A 24048-nucleotide genomic window follows, 5' to 3' on the forward strand; every position below is an offset into this window, starting at 1 on the left:
CCACAGATCATTCTGCGCCGTGATGCCCTGTAATAACTCTTGGGCGGTGTGCCTTTTATCGCCTAGGCTCAGCAGTTTGAGCACCGCCTGCTGTCGCTTAGCGATGGCACTGCTGCTGTACCTAGAGCTACCGACTGATGGCGCCATGCCCACGGATGGTAATTCAGAGGAGGAGGGGTGGGAGGAGGAGGAGGCATAGTAGGCCTTTGAGACCTGGACCGAGGTAGGCCCCGCAATCCTCGGCGTCGGCAGTATATGACCAGCCCCAGGGTCAGACTCGGTCCCAACCTCCACCAAGTTAACCCAATGTGCCGTCAGCGATATATAGTGGCCCTGCCCGGCAGCACTCATCCACGTGTCCGTGGTCAGGTGGACCTTGTCAGAAACGGCACGGAGGATGTTCTCTGACACGTGCTTGTGCAGGGCTGGGACGGCACATCGGGAAAAGTAGTGGCGGCTGGGGACCGAATACCGAGGGGCGGCCGCCGCCATGAGGTTTCGAAAGGCCTCGGTCTCTACCAGCCTATAGGGCAGCATCTCCAGGCTAAACAACTTGGAGATGTGGACGTTGAGGGCTTGGGCGTGCGGGTGGGTTGCGCTATACCTCCTTTTGCGCTTCAGCGTCTGGGGTATGGAGAGCTGAACGCTGGTGGATGCTGTGGAGGATCGTGGAGGCGAAGATGAGGTTTTCGCACGGGAGGTGTTTGGGCCGGGGTCCTGGGCAGGGGGCTGACTATCAGCTGACACAGGGGAAGGAGCAGTGGTGTGCACGGCCGGAGGTGAACGGGCTTGGTGCCATTGAGTGGGGTGTTTAGCATTCAGATGCCTGCGCATACTGGTGGTAGTTAAGCTAGTAGTGGTGGAACCCCTGCTGATCCTGGTTTGGCAAAGGTTGCACACCACAGTCCGTCGGTCATCCGATGTTTCTTTAAAGAACCTCCAGACTTCTGAAAATCTAGCCCTCGCCACGGGAGCTTGACTACGGGCAACATTTGGCGCTGATGCACCAGCTCTGGCTCTGCCTCTCCGTCTGGCCCCACCACTGCCTCTTCCAACCTGTTCTGCTATAGGACTCGCCTCCGTCTCAGAAGCACTGTGTTCACCCGGCCTCTCAACCCAGCTTGGGTCTGTCACCTCATCATCCTCCGATCCCTCAGTCTGCTCCCCCCTCGGACTTCCTGCCCTGACAACAACTTCACCACTGTCTGACAACCGTGTCTCCTCATCGTCTGACACCTCTTTACACACTTCTTCCACTACGTCAATAATGTCATCATCACCCACAGACTGCGACTGGTGGAAAACCTGGGCATCGGAAAATAGCTCAGCAGCAGCAGAACAAGTGGTTTGTGACTGTGGGAAGGGTCCAGAAAACAGTTCCTCAGAGTATGCCGCTTCAAATGCCAAATTTTGGTGGGAGGGGGCAGACTGGGGGGAAGGAGGCTGAGGTGGAGGAGCTGGAGAAGTGCCGATTTCGGTGACATGGGTGGACTGCGTGGAAGACTGACTGGTGGACAAATGGCTAGAAGCATTGTCCGCAATCCACGACATCACCTCTTCGCACTGTTCTGGCCTCAACAGTGCTCTACCACGAGTCCCAGTAACTTGAGACATGATGAACCTAGGGAGTGTACCTCTGCAGCGTTCCCCTGCTCCCCCATCAGCAGGTGGTGTTTCACCCTGCCCAGGACCACGGCCTCTGACCCCTGCAGTAGTTGGACGCCCACGTCCATGCCCTCGTCCTCTACCCCTAGCCCTCGGGTTAAACATTTTCCAAATTAAAGTGTAAACTTGAAAAAAAAAAAAAAATATGTGTTTATTTTTTTTTAGTTTTTAATTTTTTTTAACAAAACGATGCTATCCTATTGCTATGGCTAGTTTCTAACCTACACTGACAGCACACAACTGGATTTTGTGCTTTGCAAGATGAGTTTGAGCTATAAAATGAAATAAAGGTAAAAAAAAAAAAAAAATCAGCAGACTCTGCCTAATTCTACTCAAACCCCTAATAAATTGTCCCACTTCGGTGTTTGAGGTGGATATGCGTGTCACTAAGAGCTAAACACAACGGTCGCAGGTCCCCCTGAAAATTCCTCACAATATGGTACTAGCTGCACTACTAATGCCAGCAAGCCCAGCCACAAGCAAACAAAAAAAGGGAAAATATAACGCTATTGTAGGCCTAAGTAAGCCGTTGGGGTTCTCCTATGGCTATTTTGTAGCCTACAATGAGAGCACACTGCTTTGCAAGATGAGTTTGAGCTATAAAATGAAATACAGCTAAAAAAAAAAAAAAAAAATCAGCAGACTCTGCCTAATTCTACTCAAACCCCTAATAAATTGTCCCACTTCGGTGTTTGAGGTGGATATGTGTGTCACTAAGAGCTAAACACAACGGTAGCAAGTCCCCCTGCAAATTCCTCACAATATGGTACTAGCTGCACTACTAGTGCCAGCAAGCCCAGCCACAAGCAAATAATAAAAAAAAAAAGTATAACGTTATTGTAGCCCTAAGAAGGGCTGTTGGGTTCTTGTTGAATCACTCCTGCCTAACAATATTCTAATAGAACAGCCTAACGCTTTCCCTGACCAGCAGCAGCTCTCTCCCTAGCGGCATCCAGACACAGAATGATCCGAGCAGCGCGGGCAGGGGCTAGTCTATCCCAGGGTCACCTGATCTGGCCAGCCAACCACTGCTATCGACGTGTAAGGGTACCACGTCATGCTGGGTGGAGTGCAGAGTCTCCTGGCTTGTGATTGGCTCTGTTTCTGGCCGCCAAAAAGAAAAACGGCGGGAGATGCCATTTTCTCGAGCGGGCGAAGTATTCGTCCGAGCAACGAGCAGTTTCGAGTACGCTAATGCTCGAACGAGCATCAAGCTCGGACGAGTATGTTTGCTCATCTCTAGTGATAAGTGATTATTTTGGAAACATTATAGTTCTCTGCTTGCCTTTAAGGAACAAGTACATCGGTTACACATAGTCATAGCTTAGAATTGTCTGAGGTTCCCTTATTCCAAAGGGGCTCCTGTTACTCCTTAAAAGAAACATTCCCTTTGTGATAGGTATAACTGGGTCACAATTTTTACATTCCAAACCCCTAAGATTGTGTTCTTCATACATACCTGTTCCAGCTGTGAATCATCATGATGAGTGCATATGTCAGTATAGATTTCGCTCATTCCATGTCTTGAATGTTGTCTGTACATCTGCTCTGCTTCAATATCTGCTTTTGCTGCCTATGTGCAAAGACATATAATGCAATTGTATCATGACATACAAGGGTGGTTATGGCTCAGCTACAGGCAGACACACAGGCCCACATGTGTTTGCACCAGTTTTATGTCTGACTTTGCACTAGAAAGAACGTGCAAACTGCTTGTACTTGTATGTATAAAGTGTTTCGTGTCGCGGCTGCACTTTGTCCAACAAGACAGAAAAAAAGTGCACCCAAAGGGGCGTTCTAGTTGCTTAGTGGGACCATGCGCCACAATTCTCTCCGATGTGAGCCAGAATTCTGCAGCATGAACAAAGTGATCCAAAAATAAAATGATGCATTCTGCCGGAGCAGCGCAGGGGGCGCCAGATTAATGAAGAACCTGCGCCACAATTCATAAATCTGCCGCCCTCTGAATACTACACAGGCAAACTGTGCAGTTTTGATAAATATGAGCCATAGACTGGTGCCACACGTAGCCCTTTGTCTGCGCTTGCAAACGCAAACAAAGTCGCGCCCACCAGAAACGCCTGCGATCTGGAACGAGCCGCCGGCATTTTGAGTTAAATTAACTCTTTAGGCACAATGGGGCTCATTTAGTAAGGTCCTTGTGCCAGTTGTTTTGTGAACTTTTCACATTCTTTCTAGTGCAAACTGCTTGCACCGGTATTTAAGAAGTATCTGCACCAGATTTGTGTTGCACGCGACACCACTGTATTGCAGCTGCACTAGGCACCATGCGACACACATTAGGGGGCGTTACGGTGCTCAGTCATACCGTGGGCCAGATTTATCATGCAAAGTCTGTTGCACGCCCTATGTTAAAGGTGCACCAAAAAAAGTTGCAGTGCAAGGTGCGCCAAATTCATGAAGAACCCTGCATTTAGTGCAGTTTGCCCTGTTCTTAGTAAATGTGCCCCGATGTAACTATTATTCCAATCTATTTACCTCGAGATGTTGCGCTCTCATAAAAATAATGGCATTTTCATTCCTTAACTGATGATTTTCCTCCTGTAGTTTGATAATATTATTTTGAGCTATAGCCAACTGAAAGACAACAAAGAAAACACAGTGGAAGACTGGAAGACACAGTGGCCACGGATTGTTGAGACTTACGAGCATGCACCATTGTTTTACATTGGAAGGCTGGACATTTGGAGACCACATCTGCCTGGGTCTAATTTACATTGCTGGAATTATTTAAAAGGGAATCCATCATCGGTTTTTACCATTGTAATTTACAGACAGTGCTAGGTCTAGACTGTATAGATCTGTGTAATCATACCTTTGTATGTACAGAAAGTAGCAGCAGGACTGTAAAAAGTGAAGTTTGCAGCTCCTGCACTAGGTGGGATAAACTGCTGCATAGCCCCTCCCATCTGACTGTTCTAAGTATCCAACCAAAATCCTGATACAGCAATCTACGCACAGCATGCAGAGAGCACAAAGCTCTTCAGGCTGAAAGACCTTCCCAGAACCCTTGCAAGAGCTGCAGTTCAGGATTATAACTTCACTTTTCATAGTCCTTCTGCTACTAACAACATACACAAATGTGTGCTCAAGCAGATCTCTAGAGTTGTTACGTAACATCCATCACATACGAACAAAAAAAATGGTGAATACATCCAAAATTTGTCGTATGTAGTTCCATGGCCAAACGTTTTACCATCACACCTTAGGCATCCTAATCAAAGACCATGGGTGTGATATGGAGTTGGAGGCCTTAAAACATTTTATTGGAAGACTTTCCAACAAAATTTTAAAGGGAGTGTATGGAAATTCAGGGGATAGTACATTTGTGAGGTCAGACTTGTGTGCATGAGGGAGTCAACCTCATAATGTATCAGGTCTTGTATGGGAACATCCACATTCACGTCTGCGGGGATGTATATAGTTCCCCATAGATGGCGGCCTGGTGGCGGTACGCCGTACACGGGGTAAAAGATAGAGCATGCTCCATCTTTTCCCGTGTGTGCGGCCGTGCAGTGCTGTTTTCTATGGAGAGGGGAGAGGTCACCCCTTCTTCTCTCCAGCGTGCCGCTACAGCCGGGTATTCACGTGTGAATGCACCCTTAGAAAGTTTTCTGGCATACATAGCAAGAAAAAGTTTCAATACCTGGTACATGGCTAGAAAATTGCAACTTTTTGCAGTTTTTTTATCAACTGTTTTTGAAAAACCCCTTATATCAGTAAATCAGTAAATCCTGTATGATATAAACCCACTGAACCATATTTCAATGGAAAAGGGCTTTTACTGTTGTCACAAAGTTGGAAGTAACAGTTTTCCAAAATATTGCCCTTACACAGTGGAGTAACTAGAAGCTGATGGGCCCCAGTGCAAAGTCTGTGCCAGGCCCCCGACTATAATGTATGGTTTATAGTACTAGTCAGGGCCGGCTCCAGGTTTTAGTGGGCCCCTGGGCGACAGAGCCTTAGTGGGCCCCTCCGTGGACCGCCCTCCATTGGCACACTGCGCCCCCTCCCCCTGCGGACACACTGACCCTGGGGACACACTTATCCCCGCCCCCACCCTCCGGCGACACACTGAACCCCCCCCTCCCCTGCGGAAACACTGAACCCCCCTCTCCCCTGCGGACACACTGAACCCGGACACACTGAAACCCCCCTGCTGACACAATGACCCCCTCCAGACACATTGAACACCCCCCCCCTCCCCCTATTGACACACTAACACCCCCCCCTCTCCCCCTGTATACACACTGACCCCCCCGCTCCCCGTGGACACCCTCACTCCCCTCCGGAAAAGAAAAAAGAAAAAATTCACCTTTCCTGGTTCCCACGGAGCAGCACCTGCAGCTGTCTCTGCCTGGGCCTCCCGTACGCGCCGGCTCTGAAGCCGGCACACGTGATCCGATGACGTCATCATGTGCGCCGGCTTCAAAGCCGTCGCATACCCTGCGGAGCGCTGCATCGTGGGAACCGGGACAGGTGAGTTTTAGATTCTTCCTCAAGTTTTAGATTCTGCTTCTATGCTGCGCTCCCGACCAGCGCAGCATAGAGGCAGAAAAGCGATCGTTCCGGATGGTGATCAATTGTACCAGTGTCTTATAGCGACACTGGTACAATTGATCCGGGGGCCCGAGTGGGCCCCTCCAGTACCCCGGGGCCCCGGCACTTGCCCGGGTTGGCCGGGTGCTGGCGCCGGGCCTGGTACTAGTCTTCTCATATGGGAAAGTGACACCATAAGGGCCACCTAAACCTCTTGGGCCCGGTTGGGACCGCAGCCTCTGCACCCCCTCAAGTTACGCCCCTGCCCTTACATTAGAAAGAATAGGCCTAGTTCAAACTTCTCCAGACTTCTTTTACCAAATCTGCCCGGAGGCGTCATACATTAGGGTGGGTAATACTCTCCATGCGACCACCAAAAACCAGGTTTAATAGAGTGGATATTTCAGTCAGTAAAGCAAGAAAGATCTCTACAAACCATAGCTACCATTGTGGCCTCTGTTCTGAGTTATGATTCCTTATGATTTCTATTAATAGCCCATTCCTTATCCCAGAACTGCTGCATGATAATATCATGTGATGGAAAATAATACAATATTTCTTTGTTAGATTCATATAGAAACTGCACGCTGCCCAATGCACTTTGTATAAACCTCACAGGTTTTAAATTATTTTACCTCTTCAATAAGTTTTGCATTTGACTTCTCCAGTGTGTCAATTCTTACATGAAGACTGCTCACCGTGCCGCTGCAAGCAAACAAGAGACAACACAGCTCATGCTTCATCGCTATATACATCATACACAGCAAGGGTTCATTTATACATATGCAGTGGGTACGGAAAGTATTCAGACCCCTTTACATTTGGCACTCTTTGTTTCATTGTAGCCAACTGGTTTTCAAAAAATGTATTATTATTTTTGCTTATTAATGTACACCCTGCCCCCATCAGAAATGTAGATATTGAAACTTAAAGGAAACCTACCACTTGTAGTGGCAGGTTTCTGATGGAAATACCGGGCACCAGCTCAGGGTGAGCTGGTGCCGGAGCTTATTTTAGTTAGTGTTTTAAACCGCGGTATCGCGGTTTAAAACACTTTTTAAACTTTATAGCCGGCGCAGAGAGGTACTCGCTCGGCGCTTACCGTGCGCGCAGCTACATAGGAAGTGAATGAGAGCCGCGCGCATGGTAAGCGCCGAGCGCGTACCTGCCTGCGCTGGCTATAAAGTTTAAAAAGTGTTTTAAACCGCGATACCGCGGTTTAAAACACTAACTAAAATAAGCTCCGGCACCAGCTCACCCTGAGCTGGTGCCCGGTATTTCCATCAGAAACCTGCCACTACAAGTGGTAGGTTTCCTTTAAATATCACATGGTCCGAAGTATTCAACCCCTTTGCTCAGTATTGAGTAGAAGCACCTATGGAACTAGTACAGCCAGGAGTCTTCTTGGGAATGATACTAAATGTTTTTCACACCTGGATTTAGGGATCCTTTTCCTTGCAGATCCTCTCCAGGTCCCTCAGGTTGGATGTTGAACATTGGGGCAGTTCTCTCGGGCTCTGGTTGGGCCAGTCAGGAATGGCCACAGAGTTGTTCTGAAGCCTCCGCTTTGTTATTTTAGCTGTGTGCTTAGGGTCATTGTCTTGTTGGAAGATGCACCTTTGGCCCAGTCTGAGGTCCAGAGCACTCTGGAATATGTATTCATCCAGGATATCTCTGTACTTGGCCGCATCCATCTTTCCTTCAATTGCAACCAGTCATCCTGTCCCTGCCCCCATAGCATGATGCTGCCACCACCATGTGTCACTGTTGGGGATTGTATTTGGCAGGTAATGAGCAGTACCTGGTTTTCTCAATCTTCATCTCATCAGACCAGAGAATGTTATTTCTCATAGTCTGAGGTTTTTTTTATGTGTTTTTTGTTTTTTTAATTGTATGCGGCTTTTATATGTCTTGCACTGAGGAGAGGCTTCCATCGGCACACTCTGCCATAAAGCCCTGACTGGTGGAGGCTGCAGTGATAGGTGACTTTGTGGAACTTTCTTCCATCTTGTTCTTCCATCTCTGGAGCTCAGCCTCAGTGATCTTGGGGTCTTCTTTACCTCTCTCACCAAGGCTCTTCTCCCACGACTGCTTAGTTTCAGCTTTTTTTTGTTTAACAAAAATATCTACTTCAGTTTTTTTTCTGTCAAGATGGGGAATTGCCTGCGATGAATCTAAGTGAAAAATGTAAAGGGGTCTGAATACTTTCCATACCCACTATACATTTTATGCAACAAAAGATAATAGATTTTTTTCATGATGAGACAAACGGTTCCTGAAAGCTAAAGGAATTAAAATACAACACCTGAGACCATCTCCAAGGGAATGCTGTAGCCTGGAATATTCTTGGGATTGTCTTAAAGGGATTGTACAAAGTTAGCATGTTATCCTCTATCCAAAGGGGATAACAAGTGAGGGTCCAACTGCTTGCCCCCCAATGATCACAACAACAAACCCCCAGCAATACAGAGAACGGGGTTCCCTGTAGGTCATTGGTCACCATACATGGTCAACTACTAAAGCCCTGTTCACATCTCCGTGAGATCTTCAATTATTTCCGTCAGTTATTGTGTGCCAAAACCCTGAGTAGTCAGCAAAACAGGTGCAAGTGCGACTGTACAGAGGTATGGTATAATGCTTCACAATAACTGAAGACATAAAAGACATATTACCATCCGGACTTCTCACAACCCCATCCAGGACTTCTCCCGTGCATCTCCCATAATCTGGAACGCTCCACCAAAATGTATCAGACGGTCCCCCACCTTCCAAACCTTCAAATGTAACCTGAAAACCTCTCCATCTTCCCCCTCTCCCCCCATATAGATTGTGAGCCCTCAAGGCAGGGTCCTTGTCCTCCTTCTGCTTGTCTCCTGTTCGCTGCAGTCTTGTATTTTGTACTTGCATTTGTTCATGTCTTAATGTAATGTATGTGAACCCCTTACTGATTGTACAGTGCCAGGGAATTAATGGTTCTCTATAAATAAATAATAATAATAAGTGAACCATAGAATTGTGCAAGTGTCTAGAAATTCATGGTTTATTTGTCAATCACTTACTTCAGCTGTCTGTTCAGTTCCTCAACATAGTTCTTCTGGTCCAGTATTGCAGTAATGTGAACATTCCTTACAATGAGAGAGATCAGTTATTGTACAATTTACTAATATAGATAATATCCTGAACCTTTACACAAGTTAAAAACACAGATCATATTCACACTGCACATGAAATACTATTAAAGGAGTTCAGAAAGTGCTTCTCCCCGGAGTCCCTGGTCCTGTGAACCTCAGTAGTCAATGTTACTGGGAGAACCACTTTGTGAGAACCAACTACACAGTGCTTATAGAAACGGCCACAACACAAGCAGATATCTAACACACAAGTGTTACCTTCCCTCTCTGGTATGATCATCTTCTTCTGATTTTAGATATATAGAGAAATCAATGACTCCAACCTGCAAAAGAATACAAAGAATACATGTTTCTGTCATGGCTCCACATGGTGATATCATTCAGTAACTTTGAGGTGAGATGTAAAATGGTTGTGTTAAATAGAGGAGGCAGAGAGTTCATCATTGAAGTCAGACTTTCCAAGCCTCAGAATAAGTGATTACTCAAGGTACATTACTAACCGAGTCTCCTGAAGTCTAGTGCATGCTGTCAATCACAGTAGATTGGGAGAGCTTGACTTCAGTGCTAAACTCTCCACCTCCCTACTTTTATTTATGGCTCATCCTAATGCCACTCTTCCCACGCTATTGACATTATAAACACTTATGAAATATTCTCGGGTCTGCATATAAACTGGGATGAAATGGTATGTTTCTGGATCTGTTGAGTCCAATGTAACGCCCCTATTCAGAGACAAATTTAAGACTTGGGCGTCCCTTCCTCTGTCTGTGGCGGGTAGAATCATCCTAGCCAAAATGGTGAATGTTTCTAAATGTTTTTATATTCCTCAACATTTGATCCGCCTTCTGCCTAAATACCTTTTTTTAGGCTGATGGATTTGCTTATTATTACTTTTATATGGGGGTTCTTCCTAAAGCTCCACTCTTTATGGCCAATCCTCAAGCACACCCCCATTAGCTTTCGCCATCTCCTACCCATACACAAGACGACAAGGCTATTTGCCCCTTTTCTGACTTACCACAGGAGACACCTCTTTGGCATAATGACAACCCTCCCGAAACTGATCCATATTTCAGATGCTTCCTTATGGTCAGATTTGGGGAACCTTTATGACAATGGCTCTCTTTTGTCATTTGAACATTTATCGGATCGCTATCAACTCTCAAGACAACACTTCTACAAATACCTACAATTACAGCAATTCAATTCCAGAAACAACCTTCCCCAATTTTGTCTTACCTCTTATTGGTGTGGTCTGGTCTAAGGGACAAGAAGATATTGGGGCAGATTTACTTACCCGGCCCATTCGCGATCCAGCGGCGCGTTCTCTGCACAGGATTCGGGTCCGGACGGGATTTATGAAGGTAGTTCCTCCGCCGTCCACCAGGTGGCGCTGCTGCGCTGAAAATCATCTGAACGCACCGGAATACACCGAGCTGGACCAGGTGAAGGTAAGCGCTTCCCAAGCGACACATTTTCGGTTTTTAAATGCGGCGGTTTTTCCGAATCCGTCGGGTTTTCGTTCGGCCACGCCCCCCGATTTCCGTCGCGCGCATGCCGGCGCCGATGCGCCACAATCCGATCACGTGCGCCAAAATCCCGGGGCAATTCAGGTACAATCGGCGCAAATTGCAAATATTCGGGTAACACGTCGGGAAAACGCGAATCGGGCCCTTAGTAAATGACCCCCATTATCTCCACAATCTACTCCCATCTTATTGATACTAAAGCAAATGGTGTAACTTTACACCATATCCCTGATTTACATGTGGAACTCCTTTTAGATATCTCCCTGCTGTGAATAATATATTAACCCAATTATATATTATACACCAAAGTTACTTAACTCCCCTCCGGCTCTATAAAATGGGCAGGATGGGCGCACAATGTCATCACATATCTGCTGATTTCTAGTGTATGTATTGGGCATGTCTTATCATTGTATCCTTCTGGTCTACAGTTACCTTGTTGTTATCTGCTATTATAAACAGGCCTGCCCCTTGTCTGCCGTTGATCTGCCTCTTTGGAATTGTGGATGAAGAACAATGGTCCCACTATGAACATATTTTCTGGAGGGAGACAATCTTCCTCGCCAGGAAAGCATTGGCGATTAGATGGATGGGGGATAAACACCCTTCCGTCTCTCAGTGGAACAAACTTGCTAACAATTTAATTCCATATGAGAAGTTTTTATATAAGAACAGAACCCTCCCAGAGAAAAGCTTCACAAAATATGGGATGCCTGGCGTGACTCCTCTCTAACCTCATTATTACCCACAAATATACCATTTCCCATATAATCTGTAGCAGCCAGGGGTACACTCTATTTGTATAATTTGGTGCTATAGTCTCTCCTAGACTCCCCAGTAGTCTACACCAGACGACTCTTTATCTCGGCCTTGGCACACTTAAACCTGTGCAGTGTTTACACAATATTCTTTAACTGTACAGGCAGTCCCCGGGTTATGTACAAGACAGGGTCCGGAGGTTTGTTCTTAAGTTGAATTTGTATGTAAGTCGAAACTGTATATTTTATAATTGTAGATCCAGATTTTGGGCCCCAGTGACAATTGGAGTTTAAACATTTTTTGCTCTAATGGGACCAAGGATTATCAATACATCTTCATTACAGACACCTTACAGCTGATCATTGCAGTCTGGGACTATAGTAAAGCATTCAGAAAGCTTCACCAGAGGTCAGAGGGGTCTGTCTGTAACTATGGGTTGTCTGTAAGTTGGGTGTCCACCTGTATTGTCTGTTTTAGCATATTTTTCTCCTTTTACAGGATTGATTCATGTCTCTCTTTTCTAATACACTGTGAATTGTATTTTTGTAACATTATTGCCATTTTTGTATACAGTGCTCTTTTTCTACCCTTTTTCAATAAGCGAATTGTGTTGTCTGCCCTGGTCCGTATTTGACTGTATAGTAGGTTTGTTCTGTTTTTGAGTCTGTGCTATATTAACAGGTTTTTTTTACTTTTCAGTGCAAAGCGGTTGCGCATACATTTATAAAGTGGTGTGGCTGCATTATGCTCGGCGCAACACAAAATTCTGCACTGAAAGGGGCGTTTCGGTGCGCAGTTGGACCATGCGCCACATTTATCATGCAGTGTCCGGCAGAATTGTGTTGCGCGCTCTGTTAAAAGTGCACCAAAAAACAGCAGAGTCATGAAGAAGGCGCCACAATTCTTGAATCTGTCACACTCTACATATTGTGCAGTTTGTACTGTTTTGATAAATATGGGATACTGTGGTTATAGTTCCCTATAGCAGTGATGGCGATCCTTTTAGAGATTGAGTGCCGAAAATGAGACCCGAAAACCACTAGCTTTTCCCAAAGTGCCAAAACGGCAATTTAGGCAGTAACAAACTTATTGCTACTAGAATCTTTGAGCTCCAATCCGACCCTGTCCACACCTTTTCACTCTTCGGACAGAACCAAGCAGCACAGGATGGGTCACTTTAAAATAGCAGGGCACTACTTGGACTGCAGGAAGGTGCCATGTCAGGCAAACTCTGTGCCTGGGAGACAGCCTGTGTGCCCACAGAGAGGCCTCCGAGTGCCATCTCTGGCACCAGTGCCATAGGTTCGCCACCACTGCCCTATAGTATAACATACTAGTAGTGGTCAATATTGGGTTAGTATTGGGTCAATTTCTTCTGGCAGGTTCCATTCAAAATTATCAGTAAAACCACAGTTTGGCAGACGTGGTTGGGTAGGCAAGAGCCCAAATGTAGGAGAACCTGGTTCGCAATTTAAAGGGAGAAAACTTTACCAGGGTAAGTACATGACCCTTGCAGGGTCACCTATATTGGACTTGCCCCCATAAAGTATCTCCGTTGCCCACAGAAGCCGCAGTAGAAGGACTCAGGACTTCCTGAAACATCCTGTGTCTTGTAGACTCTGGTAAACCAGCACTGCCCCAATGCAGCGGATGGAGCCTCTTGCTTCTGCTTCCACCAGTAAATAATTATTGGCACCCTTGGGCTTCTGTAATAGCTGATCTGTGTTGGGCCCAGTTGTTGGACCCTAATGAATCATATACTGGGTAGGATATTTATATAATAAATGAAGGTGAAGACTGGAAACCATTGTAATAAAAAATGGATAAAGTACAACTGTATATTTGTGTAACATACTTGTGAGTCCAGGTCTTCCCCTTTGACACAGAGATTTGCATCGATTACATTCAATCCAACTAGAAGTCCAACAATAACCGTTCCTTCCTCTTCCATCATCACTGCATGACTTTCATAAAAATCACTGAAAATAAAATGTAAGTAATGCATCCCATACTGTTAACACAAGTTACCGCTACATGTCTGTGGAGCCATGCATATCATTAGCGTTAGACACACAAGGACACAAAGTCACTACACGGAGGTTTTATAATATGAGCTTTACATTATACAGTTCTAGTCAAACTGCTTGGAGAATTTATTCTTGTTCTTATAGCTAAAAATTACAAAACAAATTAGAATAAAGCTGCCAAAGTTACCAACCTTAAAATATCCCTGCGCATGATCAGGCAACGCAGATAGTCTGCTAGTTTCTTCTGCATCATTGATAACCGCAGCCAGGCCCTAGCGCGACCAAGGGGGGTCCTAGGATAAAAATAGTACACAGACACCAACATTTATGGTTCAATATCAAACTTTATTAATCGTTGCTTTATGTTGTGGCATGTGGTAAAGCATTACATAGCTTGCAACATTCAGATGTGCGTGGTGGATACTGAAATTATCTGAGTATGTGGATTTAGAGAAAGGTAAACATCACAATTGAAACAATTGATAAACGTAAAAAAAAATAACAAAACAATAGTTGTAACTTGTTAAAGGTAGTTGAAAAACTTGGGGGTGCTTTGAAAACAGAAGACAAGACAGGATGGGAGAGGGTAATGGGGTTTTGGAAGGAACAGGGAAGGATAAGGAACTGGGGGGGGGGGGGGAAATATTAGCGTTTCCTGCCCCGCACCTACACTTGTGGTTCATGTAGGTCGCTGCTTGCAGACAGCCAATCATGTAGGGCGAGTGTAGGCGGGTGTGCGATCCAGGCAGACCATACGTTATAGGAATTGTTCGTATCCGCCCTCATCACTTGCCTTTAGCTCCTCCATGTGCCAATTCGAGTCTAACGCCTCAATCCATTGAAATCTGGAAGGTGCCTCGGTTGATCTCCATAAACTGGGGATAACTTGTTGCATGGTCATAAGAAAGTGGCGCAGTAGGCTTTTTTTTAACTTTACAATGGTTCCAGAAAACATGGACAGAAGCGCCAACTCAAGGGTTGGCGCGATCTTTTCCCTGCAGATGTTGTTGTAGAGGTCAAAGATGGCCCGCCAGAGGTCCTGTATAGGTCTACATTCCCACCATATGTGGAGCATGGAGCCTACCCCATTGCCACAGCACCAGCAAGTGTCTGGGAGACGGATGGAAACATTTTGTGGAACCTTACTGGTGTCCTGTACCACTGGGTCAGGATTTTGTAGTTTTACTCCTGCATGCGACAAGAAATTGACGATTTATGTGTCAGAATCAGCGCCTTCTGCCATTGGACACCTACATTTATTATACTGGGTTACTGCTGAAAATATAAGGACTAAGGGCCATATAATATAGATAACAGCCTTCCGAATGATTGTTCATCCAACCGTCCCAAACACATGAGCATGAAAGGGTATATACTGTATATTACTGTTGGACACTTCTGACTCCAGACTGGCTGCCGTAAAAATAAACATTTCAACATGTATTTCTCAGATTTTCATCAATAACTGGGTCGTCTCTCACCCATATATTTTAGTTATTTAGGTCCACCATATTACAGGTATATTACAGGCATCATATTATCAGGTACAGCTAATTTCCGATGTGTATGGGCACCCTCAGGCTGCCTTCACGCATGTGTTTACATTGTGCAAACACTGCTTTTACATTGTATTTACATACAGCCAAGTGTGAACGCAGCCTCACAGTAATGAAAATTGAAAAGCGCACCTGAGTCCTGGTAAATCCCTCACACTGGCAGCCACTTCTTCTGCTTCAGGACAGATTTTTTCCACCATCTCTAGCGGACCCCATATTGTTCTGTTAAAGCTCAGGAAGGATTTTCTCACTGGCAAGAAGAAAATTTTGCTAATCTTTATACAATGTTTGGCTGCAGTTAATAAGATTAGGATTTCTGGACGACTAAAAACCCAGATTAATAAAAGTTTCTTGTACATTTCTTTCATAGCACACTTTTGCAGTTAGATGACTATTGATGCCACCGGCCTAAAATTTAAAGGGTATTCTGGTATTTTTTTTTAAAGGAAAATCTAACATCAAAATCAAGTATAATAAACCAGGGGTACTGTGACTGTGATAATCTTCTTATATTTGTTATCCATGCCCTTCTCTTTTCTAAAATCAACTTTTAAAATTATTCTAATGAGCCAGAAGGGCTCTGGGAGGCATTAACAGAGCCTTTTCATGCTGCAGATTCACAGGCTGTTGCACTGTGCAGAAGCACTTCCCCCTCCCCCTGTTTGACATTACAGCAGGAAAAGGGAGGCGAGTGCTGAAAGAGCAGGTGCGTAGGGTGAGATAGTGAAGCCACAGCACAGAGGGGCTCAGGTAATGCCCCCAGAGCCTTCCAGCTTCCACCTCATTAGCATAATTTTAAAAGTTGATTTTAGAAGGAAGGAGGCCATAGATAACAAATTTAAGAAGATTACCACAGTCTCAGTGCCTGGATCTATGAGTAAGTGTCCCGGATTATCATGTTGAATTTTGAATTCCTTTAAATTCTGCAGGGTAAAAAACATACAGTGAAACATTTACATGCTAAAAGTCCTTCTATTCCAGCATTGCAGTGTTTGCTACTTGTGTACTTTGTCACTAGATTTCATCCCATTATACTACTAGGTAGGCTATGAAATATCCTTTCTAGAATTCCCTTATTTGACAAGAAATTTTACCCAATTTACCTATAAAAAGTCTTCTCCAAAGCCATATGCCAATGAGCAGAGAAGAGTCATATCTTTCCTGAGATGAGTCATGTTTAAAGGCTACTGGGGAGTTTGTTATTTCAGATGCTCTAAAAGCATGTTTCTAGGTGCTGTAGTACTGGAGATAGGGGTACCTGACTCATCTGAGGCAAAATATGACTTTTCTCTGCTCATTTTCATATGAATTATTTTGTAGACAAAAGGGCAAGATTTCATATAAAAGAGGAAATTTTAGAAATACATTTCATACCCCACCTGCAGTAAAATTTGGCGACAGGTTCCCTTCTAGTGACAACATGTCCCTGATTCATCACCGAAATATAACTCCTGAGGTCGTTGTGTCACATCCTTTCCGCTGAGTTATTTTTTTGCTTATGTTGTTCCCTGTATAATTTTGAAAATTCTATTCCTATTTCTTGATTTCTATCCTAGTGCCAAGCTCTGATGGCAACATGTATCTGAACATGAGAACATGAGATGTAGTGATATGCCCTGCAGGATAGATTGTTGTACCTTTAAGGCCATGCTTGAGGCAATGTTCCATGACAACAAAGAACTGCTGCAGAGGAGGGTAATCCGTATCCAGCGTACGGCCATAACTCAGAGCCGATTCAATGAGTCCTTTTATACTGAGCTTAGCCATATTCAGCAGATTCGTCCTCTCCACAACAGCTGGATCTCTTGCTGCTAGTACACAGGATAATGATAGTATTTAAAAGCCATCATATTACAAAGTATGAATAATGCACACATCCGCAACACAGCTAAAAAATCAATAGCAAACATAATGTTAATGGTCTAAATGGTCTCTGCTTTCTGATCTGTAACCTCGGCATCGCAGAGAATACAATGGATTTTTATAAATGCAAGTATTAGATCAGAATCCACAATCAGGAGCCAAAACAATGCCAGATCTGTACTGCTAGGGCTGTGGAGCATGTCTCATAGCAATGTACTACCAGGGCTGGAAACATAAACTTATAGGAGACGGTATAAAGAACACAACTAAGTTTGGGTTATGCCTTTGGACATATTTTTTTAGGGTATTGTATATTTCAGTGAACCTGCATCAATACAAATGCAGAGCAATATGCAAGCAGCATGTTATAGAGCAAATGGAGCTGAGAAGACTGCACTTAGTGTCTAGCATGGACACTATGTACAATCTTCTTGGCTGCTCCTCCTCTATAACATACTCCCGGCATATAGGACACAGTGTACAATTTTCTCAGCCCCTCCTGCTCTACAACATGTTCCTGTAGATAGGACACTATGTTCAATCTGCACAGTTCCTCCTGCTGTATAACATGCTCCCTGCGAATAGGATACTATATATCATCCACTCAGCTCCTCCTGCTCTATAACATGCTGTCTGCAGATAGGACACTGTACTATCTTCTCAGCTCCCCCTACTCTGTAATATGCTGCCTGCAGATAGGACACTATGTACAATCAGCTCAGCTCCAGCTGCTCTATTACACGCTGCCTGCAGATAGGACACTATGGGGCTCATTTACTAAGGGTCCCGGGGCAGCATTTTCGGGGATCGTGCCAGGGATTGTGTCGCACGTGAAAAATCAGGGGGGGGGTGTTTCTGTCGGACGATCCGACGGATTCGGACAAGCACTTCCAATGTCGCAAGCCAAGCACTTCCATGCACCAGGAAGAAGAAGGTGAACTCCGGCGGTCCTGATCGGGGAAGCGACACATGCAGGATATCGGACGCGCGATCTTAGTGAATCGCGCCGGACTTCATCCTCGTCAGACATTCCGGATCTGGGATCGCGCAGGGACCGGGTAAGTAAATGTGCCCCTATATATCATTTGCTCAGCTCCTCCTGCTCTATTACATACTTCCAGAAGATTGGAGCACACATACATATCTAGAAAGAATTGTTCAACAAGCACGAACCACCTTCAGCCTTCTAACTAATGAGCATATACTGTGGAGGTGTACATACTGTGATTTAGTAATATCATTCCCAAATTGTAGAAAGTAACTGACATAACTTTCTGGAATATTTAGGTGAAGGCATTGATGGTTTGTGACATTAGTAGGAAGTGGAACTACCACAATCCTGCTTACCAGAGCTTGGCATTCATTTTAACCCCTTATGGACTGATCCATTTTTGACTTTGGGATGACGACGTTTTTGGATTTCCCCACCCAACTTTTCGAAACTGATCACTTTTATAATTTTTAATCAATACGGCAATATGCACTTTGAAATTTTGCTTAACAAATTATTTTCCTCTTTTGGTGCTTATGTGAATAACAAACACGCAGGTTTGTATTTGTTTTTGATAATCGGACCATGTACTGGCTGGATTTTATGGACTGACCACTGTGACATATGATGTACGGAGCCCCTTCTTTCCAGCAAAACTGCAGTGCTGACCTGTCATTATGAATACATATATAATACTATGATGCATGAGTCCCATCCTCTGGTCAATCTGGGAACTATGGTAAATGCATGGTCCATTTTCATGGACCAACCACAGTTTCGTGCTGTCAGCCTCAGGGTTCGAATTCAGTCCAGGACCAGAACCTACTGTGTTTATTTTACATTTTGGGGCTATTCAAGCAATATTTTGGTTCAATTTACAGATCACCTACTAAAGTGTGCCATCCAATTGTTCACCTTGCAACACAGCAAATCTCTCAATGATCATTTGTGTGACACTAAAGAAAAACATCATCATTTAAGTAAATATGACAAACCTGGCTGAGATACCACAGCTGCAGTGATGTGGGAAACCCAGTTTACAGGGTTCCTTGGTGCTCCAAACTGGGTCATGATGGGAAACAGGAGTCTCTTTGTTTCTGTACTGTGACCTGTGCAAAAACAATAGAAATTTACCTTCAAAAATTACATAAAAAAACTCTGAATGCATGACCCAACCCTGGTGGTGGTACTGATGAAAGTATCATTAAGACTACATTCACATTAACCCCGCCCCTCTCCATAGAGGAACACCGCGCACGGCGCCGTATCCCGGAGAAAGATAGGACGTGACCTATCTTTCTCCCGGCCACGGAACGGTATGGTGCCGCTCCATATGGCGCCGTGCGGCCATTGCCGTGTATGGGGGACGTGAATCTAGCCTAAAACTGATAAATATTTATACTCCTATAAAATTATTCTTTGTAGATTTACACAATTATCATCTATGCTTACTGTTTCAGTAACTATTTGTTTTAATTTACAGGAATCCATTCAAATATATTTTCCAGGAACAATTTCTGCCCTAGTGATAAGATGGACAAACAGCTACCGCCGGATCAGTAAGACTCCGTTCACACATTCCGTTTGCATTGCGCAATTTCGAAACGCAAATGGAACAAATGGAACAAAGCCTAAAGCGGTGTTGGCTATCAGGCTGGGTTTACATTATGCAAGATCCATGTAAACACAAATATCATAGGCAAGTTGTGCATGACTTCCATTAAAGTCTATGATATGGAGCTGGCTCATGGGGTGGGTAGGGTATTAGGTGGGAGGTAGAAAAGTTACCATTTGGCCAGTGAGACACCATAGAGTACTAAGAGATGCGACTAACCTGTGGCACTTTTCATTTCAGAATGTGAATTACTTATCTTCAAGCGTTCTAATTCAGCTTGAAGTCAGATGAGAACGAAATTCCAAAACTTTCACCCACCAAATTACATTGAAACACTGCATAATACACAATCGCTTAATTCTCTACTCTGTTCAGTGAATGAGAAGAGGCTGCTGAGAGGATCGTCACTATTACATCTACCCATTCACAGAATACAGATTGTTCCTCATTGTGCCCATAGGATGACTTCAGGGAATTTGATATTGCTGCTGCAAAGCAATTACCAAAATCTCTTTGTTTGGAAAAGTAAGGATCTCATCAAGACTTGCAAAAGATCAGTGTGTCATGTTACTATTTCCCTTCAGACCGCAGTTTCTTCCTACTCTGTTTCCCTGAAAATAAGACGACCCCTTAAAATAAGAACAAGTTTAATTTTTTTTCAAGCTTGGAAATATAAGACCTCCCCTGAAAATAAGACGTAGCGGCAGTCATTGCAGCAGCTCCCCCCGAGCCGTACATTACTATTAGCAGGTCATTTAGATACCGCAGTGAAGAATTCATGGGATAAAATCACTGACTGTTGTGTTGCAAAAGCGCAGATACCTGACAATAAAGAGTCACTGGAGGAAAGTTCTATTGCTAAACAAAAGAGAATGTAGCAGTTTGTAAAGTTATAAGTATGTTAAAAAAGTCTTTGGCATAATGGGCCTGAACCAAAAATGTTGCTTTATGTTGATAAATTCTGGGATTGTTAAAAATACCAGAGATTGCTGTCAGGGGTGGAGTAAGACTGCTGTAGGCCCTGGGCTGTATGAATATTATGGCCCCCACAAGCCTGGAATCACCTCCTACATCTGCTACCAGAATCAAGCTTCTTGGGGAATAGAGGATGTGTTTATTCCAGCTTTCAGTCTGTGGTTTCAGGACCTTCGCAGGACCTTCAAACATCCTGAAATGGCTCATGTGTATAGATGTGCAAGGATTCATGGGTGAAGGCCCAGTATAAAATTTGTTGGGTGGTTTGGATGGCCATGGGCCCCGTAGAAGTCTTGGGCCCTGGGCTACCGCCCACACAGCCTAAATTATAGTTCACTACTAATGGTTGTACATAGAGTCACAAGACTTTCTTGATGATATTCAGATGTATACTGATGTAAGTGATGGCATGACTACAGATTAATGCAGATTTTTTTGTTCAACCAAAAATGTAAATTCTTATTCATCCCCTGAAAATGAGATCTAGTGCTAATCTGTCACATGTGCAGGACAAGTGTCATAGGTGCTCCTGCGACCCTCTCAGCTGATCCCGGCCCCCGCCGTTCCACTCACCTTCCCGGGATCCCCCGCTGCAACTCCGTTCCAACTCCGGCAGCGAGGCTCGCGCGGCAGCTTCAAGAAATTTTAAGGGCCAGCACGCCGATAATTGCCCTTAGCCAACCAGCCATACTGCTTAAATTCCAGCCCCTTCCTGTGTCCCCTGCCGGATCATTGTGCCTCACAGCCTTAGAGAAAGCTCCATAGCGATTATCCTGCATTCCAGTGTGTTCCTGCTCCTGAGTCCCTCCGTGTTCCTGTGTTACCAGAGTCCCTCCATGTTCCTGTGTTACCAGAGTCCCTCCATGTTCCTGTGTTACCAGAGTCCCTCCATGTTCCTGTGTTACCAGAGTCCCTCCATGTACCCATCTCCCTGGACCTCCCATTGCTGACCTCGGATTGGACTTGACGTTGCATCTCTGTCGCCTGCCCTGACCTTGTGCTTGGACCTGACCACGAGACTGTCTCCTGCTAAGGTACGTCGACCTCCGGTTCTAGGTGTCGGCTAGTACCACCTCCCACGGTGGTCCAGTGGATTCACACATCCCGAATCCTGACAACAAGAACTATTGGTGCATGGATGACTGTGGATTTTGCTGTGACAACAATCTGGAGAACAAGAGACATTTTGGAGAATTTTCACCCTGTGTGGCCTAGGCCTAAATAATCCCAACGACTGCGGATGTAAGCAATGATGACTGCAGTCAGACAGACCTGTGTTAAGAAGTTTGCCGGCTTGTGTGGGTGTCTATTGCAGTGTTCCTGATGTATTTTTTCAAGACAGATGTTTGATTTGTGCTTTTTTTGTCAACCCCTTTTTATGAGGAAATTAGAGACTCTTTAGGTGCATTTGAGACCTCAACTGACACAAAATACACCTAAAAGTGACACAAAACCCCCAAGAAATGTGCAAACTCACACCACCAAAAAACCCCCCCACCAAAAATACACTGATACATGTGCCCTATTGATAGCCTATTGTGCTATGTACACGTCATATGTTTTGCACGGGTCAATGATCCAACCTGAGAAAGGCGAGCATGCACTACTCTGATTCGCATCGTGTGCCAATCCCGTCTATTGAAGTTGTTGGGGGAGATCTGTCACTGTCTTGTCTAGTTTCTTGTTCTGCATTATAATACTTTTTGGTCTCAGTCGAAAATAAAAAAGTATATATACAGGCAGTCCCCTACTTAAGAACACCTGACTTACAGACGTTCCCTAGTTACAAACGGACCTCTGGATGTCGGTAATTTACTGTACTTTAACCCTAGGTTACAATAAACAGCTGTAACAGTTATCACAGGTGTCTGCAATAAAACTTTATTGTTAATCCTGACAATCTAACACTTTACAAATTCAGTTGTCACAGAGACCCAAAAAAACAATTATAAAATATACAGTTCCGACTTACATACAAATTCAAGAACAAACCAACAGAACCTTTCTTGTACGTAACCCGGGGACTGCCTGTACAAGAAACCAGATAACACCCCTCCACTGGTTTAAAAAATTTTTTCTTACGGCACTCGGATTCACATGTTTTAGGGGAGTAGCTCAGCGCTGTATAAATTTGCAGAACTAGGATGACACTAGGACCAGGGGCGTAACCTGAGGGGTGCAGAGGGTGTAATCGCAACCGGGCCCAGTAGGTTTAAGGGGCCCATAAGGTGTCACTTTCCCATATGAGAAGACTATTACTATAAACCATACATTATAGTCGGGGGCCTGGCAAAGACTTTGCACTGGGGCCCATCAGCTTCTAGTTACGCCGCTTACTAGGACTTCAAAATGCCTGGTCGGATAACGCTAGGACCGAAAATTGGACAAATCTCTGATCAAAATCATACGATTTTACCAACTTATAGCAATTAAAAAAAAAATCCCATGTGAATGAGACCCCTCCTACAACTAGCATAACATCTAAAAAAAGTGTAATAATAATAATAATCCTAAATAATATAATAACAATATTGGATATAAGCAGCAAAATAAACAACATTTTCTAATCAGAAGTTTATGGCAGTGATTTGCAATCAGAAACATCAAACGACTATAAATGTGGTCGTGATAAGATGTCGCGCTTTATTCTACGTTATACTGTATGTCTATATTGGTTATTATGTATATATATACACACAATAAATATTATGTACAGTATGTTATTTTGGTAAGAACATTGTTTTGGCCACAAGCAGCATCTTTTTTTTAAGATTCCCATAAAAAAGCCAATTTTAGGCTGATTTTATATAAAAAAAACACTCAATAACACCCCCTCACCCAGCCTGACGTGTATATGTATGTTGTATGTAGCATACAGGAGGGGTAGAGGACTCGCCGGCTACTATTAGACACATGTATCTGGCACTGCTACACCCCATACACCCCGGGGATGTGTAAGGGCGCTGCTCACCTCTCTCCGCTAGATGCGAGGCGTCCGCCACCTTCCCTCAGATGACAGGGCGTTCGCCCAGCAGCAGCAGCAGCAGCAGCAGCTGTGGTCTCTGCGCGTGCGCACATCAGCCTCTTGCATCTCGCCTCACTGTGGTTACGTCAGCGCAGCTTGGAGAATAGCACACTTGCGCACTTGGCGTCGTGCGGAGCAGTTGTAATGGATCCTGACTGCGCTGACGGAGCAAGTGCTGTCCAATGTACTGACTGTAAACATAGTGAGAAGCTGCTGGGTGCTGATGTATCTCCACACTGAAGAGCAGTGCTTAGATGCACGTGTTGTATTCATGGGGTTCTGTTTGCTTTGTTTTGTTATGGAAACTTGTTCCCCGAGGTCGCTGATGTTCCCTGGGGGGTTGTCCTATTTA

At 44.6% G+C, this 24048-nt stretch overlaps 1 protein-coding gene across 3 annotated transcripts in view; it reads right to left on the reverse strand.

Moving 5' to 3' along the window:
* The window catches only part of RUFY2 (RUN and FYVE domain containing 2), a 36259-nt gene extending 12490 nt beyond the window's left edge, over positions 1-23769 (reverse strand). The window contains exons 1-11 of one of the 3 annotated variants that reach the window (XM_072129311.1): positions 23643-23769; positions 19077-19190; positions 16865-17035; positions 15360-15477; positions 13863-13964; positions 13500-13623; positions 9615-9679; positions 9285-9350; positions 6861-6930; positions 4165-4263; positions 3125-3238 (exon numbers count right to left, since the gene is read on the reverse strand). In XM_072129311.1, coding sequence (XP_071985412.1) covers positions 3125-3238; positions 4165-4263; positions 6861-6930; positions 9285-9350; positions 9615-9679; positions 13500-13623; positions 13863-13964; positions 15360-15477; positions 16865-17035; positions 19077-19152 — 1005 coding nt within the window. In that variant the 5' untranslated portion in view covers positions 19153-19190; positions 23643-23769. Of the gene's footprint in view, positions 1-3124; positions 3239-4164; positions 4264-6860; positions 6931-9284; positions 9351-9614; positions 9680-13499; positions 13624-13862; positions 13965-15359; positions 15478-16864; positions 17039-19076; positions 19191-23642 lie in introns of all 3 variants that reach the window. The other 2 variants (XM_072129310.1, XM_072129312.1) reach the window with 2 other exon arrangements.
* Positions 23770-24048: the final 279 nt, after the last annotated feature.

Source organism: Engystomops pustulosus, chromosome 11, assembly GCF_040894005.1.
Source record: "Engystomops pustulosus chromosome 11, aEngPut4.maternal, whole genome shotgun sequence".
NCBI classification, from domain to species: Eukaryota; Metazoa; Chordata; class Amphibia; order Anura; family Leptodactylidae; genus Engystomops; species Engystomops pustulosus.